Source organism: Delphinus delphis, chromosome 17 (genome assembly GCF_949987515.2).
Source record: "Delphinus delphis chromosome 17, mDelDel1.2, whole genome shotgun sequence".
NCBI lineage: Eukaryota > Metazoa > Chordata > Mammalia > Artiodactyla > Delphinidae > Delphinus > Delphinus delphis.
In genome coordinates, this window is record NC_082699.1 from 21,838,807 (window position 1) to 21,842,422 (window position 3,616).

General features: G+C 55.8%; 1 protein-coding gene across 1 annotated transcript; it reads left to right on the forward strand.

The window, feature by feature from the left end:
• The first annotated feature begins 374 nt into the window (after positions 1-374).
• LOC132440295 (dipeptidase 2-like) lies at positions 375-3,078 on the forward strand. The gene is given in 8 exon segments (XM_060035251.1): positions 375-451; positions 773-858; positions 861-898; positions 1,190-1,319; positions 1,543-1,684; positions 1,967-2,036; positions 2,157-2,333; positions 2,713-3,078. Coding segments are annotated over 8 exon segments (1,086 nt in total).
• Positions 3,079-3,616: the final 538 nt, after the last annotated feature.

Below are 3,616 nucleotides of genomic sequence, written 5' to 3' on the forward strand. Positions count from 1 at the left end.
ATGGGAGGCGAGTGGGCTGTCAGCAGAGGCCCGCTTAGCCCGCGGGAGCTGCCTCTGAGCAGGGGGCGGGAGGGCAGTGCCGCCCTGTGGCTGCCCGGCTTCGCGGATCGCGGCTCTCCGCACACGGGTCGCTGGGTCCTGTGCCTCTGTATCCCCTCCCTCACCCCGCCCCCCTCGCAAGGCCGCGCCGCTGGGTGGCCTGAGTCCACGGGCAGAACCCCATCGCCCGCCCCTCTCAGTCCCGCCTCTGCCCGCCTGCCTGGCCCTGCGCAGCTTGCGGCCCAGGGAAGGTCCCCGCGCACTCACCCAGCGGCCTCTGCTGTGTCTGCTGCTCCTACTGGGTCTGCTGCTGCGGCCGGTAACCCGTGCAGACCATGCCGGGCACCTCCAGCACCCCAAGTCCGCGGGAGCGCACGCGGGCCCTGATGCGGGACTTCCCGCTTGTGGACGGGTGGCTGAAGCGTGTGCGGGCTGCTGGGGGCCGGTGGGGGCCTAGCCTGGCCCTGGGCAGGGGAGGGGGTCCGGAGCATGCAGAGCTAGTGGGGAGGCTCCCTCACACCACCCCTGGATGTCCTGTCCATCATCTACAGATGCCCTTCCACTTCTCTGTCATCCCCTCCCTGGTGGGAACCCCTCAGCCCAGGCCGCAGCTGCTCCATAGTCTGTGTGACAGTGTGAGGTGGGGACCCCCAGGCTGGCCCAGGCCAGGCATTGTGTCCTGCCTGATCCCAAGACCTAAGGAGCCCACCCGTTTGCCTTGACCTCCCTCCAGCCACAACGAGATGCCCCTGGTCCTGAGGCAGTTTTACCACAACGGGCTACAGGATGTTAATCTGCACAATTTCAGCCATGGCCAGACAGGTTGGACAGGCTGAACGATGGTCTCAGAGGTGCGCAGGTACCAAAGGGACACACAAGGTGCCACCATGGCTGCTGGGGAATGTGGGGCCCTTTGGGGGCCTCAGAGACCACAGGTTAGTCACATTGGAACTAAGTTACCATAGTGACCTAGAAAGTGCCATGCCATGGGTGCTGGGGGCTACAGGGGTCACAGTGAGCCAGCCTGATGGGCATCCAAGTACCACAGAGAAAGCAATGCATCACATGTGACTTCTGGGCACAGTGAGTGCTGTGCCAGCTGAGCCCCAAGGAGTTCCAAAGCCCAAACTAAGCCCTGGCCTTCCCTCAGTTCTGGTCAGCCTACGTCCCATGCCAGACCCACGAACGGGATGCTGTGCGCCTCACCCTGGAGCAAATTCACCTCATCCGCCTCATGTGTGCCTCCTATTCTGAGCTGGAGCTTGTGACCTCAGTTAAAGGTAGACGGGAGACTTCCCTGGTGGTCCAGAGGTTAAGACTCCACGCTTCCACTGCAGGGGGCTCGGGTTTGATCCCCTGTGGGGGAACTTAGAGCCCTCATGCTGCGCGGCACGGCCAAAAAAACAAACAAAAAAAGTAAACAGACTGGTGGTGGTAGGTGTTAGGGACTTCAGTAAGCTTCCCCTGCCTCTGAAAATGATCATCTGACCTACCTGCCCCCAGCTCTCAACAATGCCCGGAAGTTGGCTTGCCTCATTGGTGTGGAGGACGGCCACTCACTGGACAGTAGCCTCTCCAGCTTGCGTACCTTCTATGCTCTGGGTGTGCACTACGTGACACTCACCCACACCTGCAACACGCCCTGGTGAGCACAGTGCAGATGGTGAGGGCCCAGTGAGGCAGGGATCTGCCCAAAGCAAGTTTACCCCTGGGATCCGGCCCTGAACCTGGGTGGGGAGGGGAATGGAGGTTTGCAGAACAAGACTGAATCCCCAGAAGGGCCCTCCTACTACCAGGCACAGCCCAGTTTGGGTCCCTCCTCTTGCACCAGGGAGTTGCAGGTGTAGACGGTTCGACAGAACCTCTTTCTAGGCTCTTGTAGCCAAGTCATGGCCACCAGTCAGACTGCCTCCTGGGCATCCTGCAGGACGCAGAGCTCAGCAAAGGGTATCCGCCCCTTCCACAGCAATGTCAGTCAGCTGACCGGCTTTGGCGAGGTAAGAACCCAGGTTCCATACCCTGCCCCACATGAATGTACAGCCCCACCTGTTCCCTACAGATAAATGCACACAAGATAAATGCAGCCCTGATGCCCTCTCCCCATCCTGTCCCTGCAGAAGGTGGTGGCAGAAATGAACCGCCTGGGCATGATGGTGAACTTGTCCCATGTCTCAGATGCTATAGCACGGCGAGCCCTAGAAGTGTCACAGGCACCTGTCATCTTCTCCCACTCAGCTTCCCGGGGTATGTGCAAGAACACTCGGAATGTTCCTGAAGATATCCTGCAGCTTCTGGTGAGAGACTGCCCTGGCCCTCAAAGCTAAAGCAAGAGATTCAAACCAGGAGCCCTTGAACCTGAGCCTCTTCTTCCTCAATTTCCTCAAACCCCAGGTTAAATATCTTCTGCCCCCAAAACCCATGGTCCACAGCCCCTGAACTCTTGAGCCCTAGGTGGGGGTCTAGGTGGTAAGATACTCCTCCAAACCCGGAAACCCAGGGCCAAGACACCACCCAGACCAGGGCTGTGGCTCCTCCATTCACACAAACCCAGAGAGGAGACGACTCTGACCTCAAAGCCAGGGCTGAACACCTTCCTCACAGGGGCCGAGAGAGTGAACAGGCAGGTGGCTGTGCTGGGGGCCAAGCTGACTGCCCACCGGTTCGCCCCTGCAGAAGAAGAACGGTGGCATCGTGATGGTGTCCTTGTCCGTGTGGGTGCTGCAGTGCAACCTGTTAGCCAACGTGTCTACTGTGGCAGGTGAGCCTCACCCTGGGCTCTCTGAAAACTCTGATTTGGAGCTGAAGCTGGGTCCAAATTTGGGGAGGGCTTCAGAAGAGCCCCAGTGGTTTGACCCACCTGTTGGCAATAGGTGCAGCTCCCAAAACCCCAATAATGGACGGTACACAGCACCTTGGTGCCATGTGGAACTGGAGCCACAGAATCAAAACTGCGATACTGATGGGTATCAGGGAGGCTGTCAGACAATGCTTTATGTCAAAAACATAAAGAAAATATCCACTATCAGAACTTTTGTTTGACTGACTTTTTTTCACATCTTTCTGACAAAATTTGTTAAGTTGTGAGTACCACAAGCATCATTACACTTCTGTTCAAGATGTAATCTCTGGCTCAGAATCATTGTTTAGCTTCTGTATATTATATATGGTATAATACAGACCTTGCAGTACACGAAGGTCTGTATTAGTCTGGTTGGGCTGTTATAGTGAAATACTATAGACTGAAAGACTTAAATAGCAGAATTTTATTTTCTCACAGTTCTGGAGGGGGAAGTCCAAGATTAAGGTATTGAATACCATAAGAATTGGTTTCTGGTGAGAACAATCTTCCTGGCTTAATGATGGCTGTCTTCTTGCAGTGTCCTCACACAGCCTTTCCTCTATGAGCAGAGGGAGAGAGATCTCTGGAATCTATTCCTCTTCTTATAAGGACACCATCAGTCCCTGTCAGATTATTACCCCACCCTTATGACTTCATTTAACTTCAGTTACCTCCCTAAAGGACCTATCTCCTATCTTCTACAGTAAAATTGAGAGGGGCTTCAACATATAATTTTTG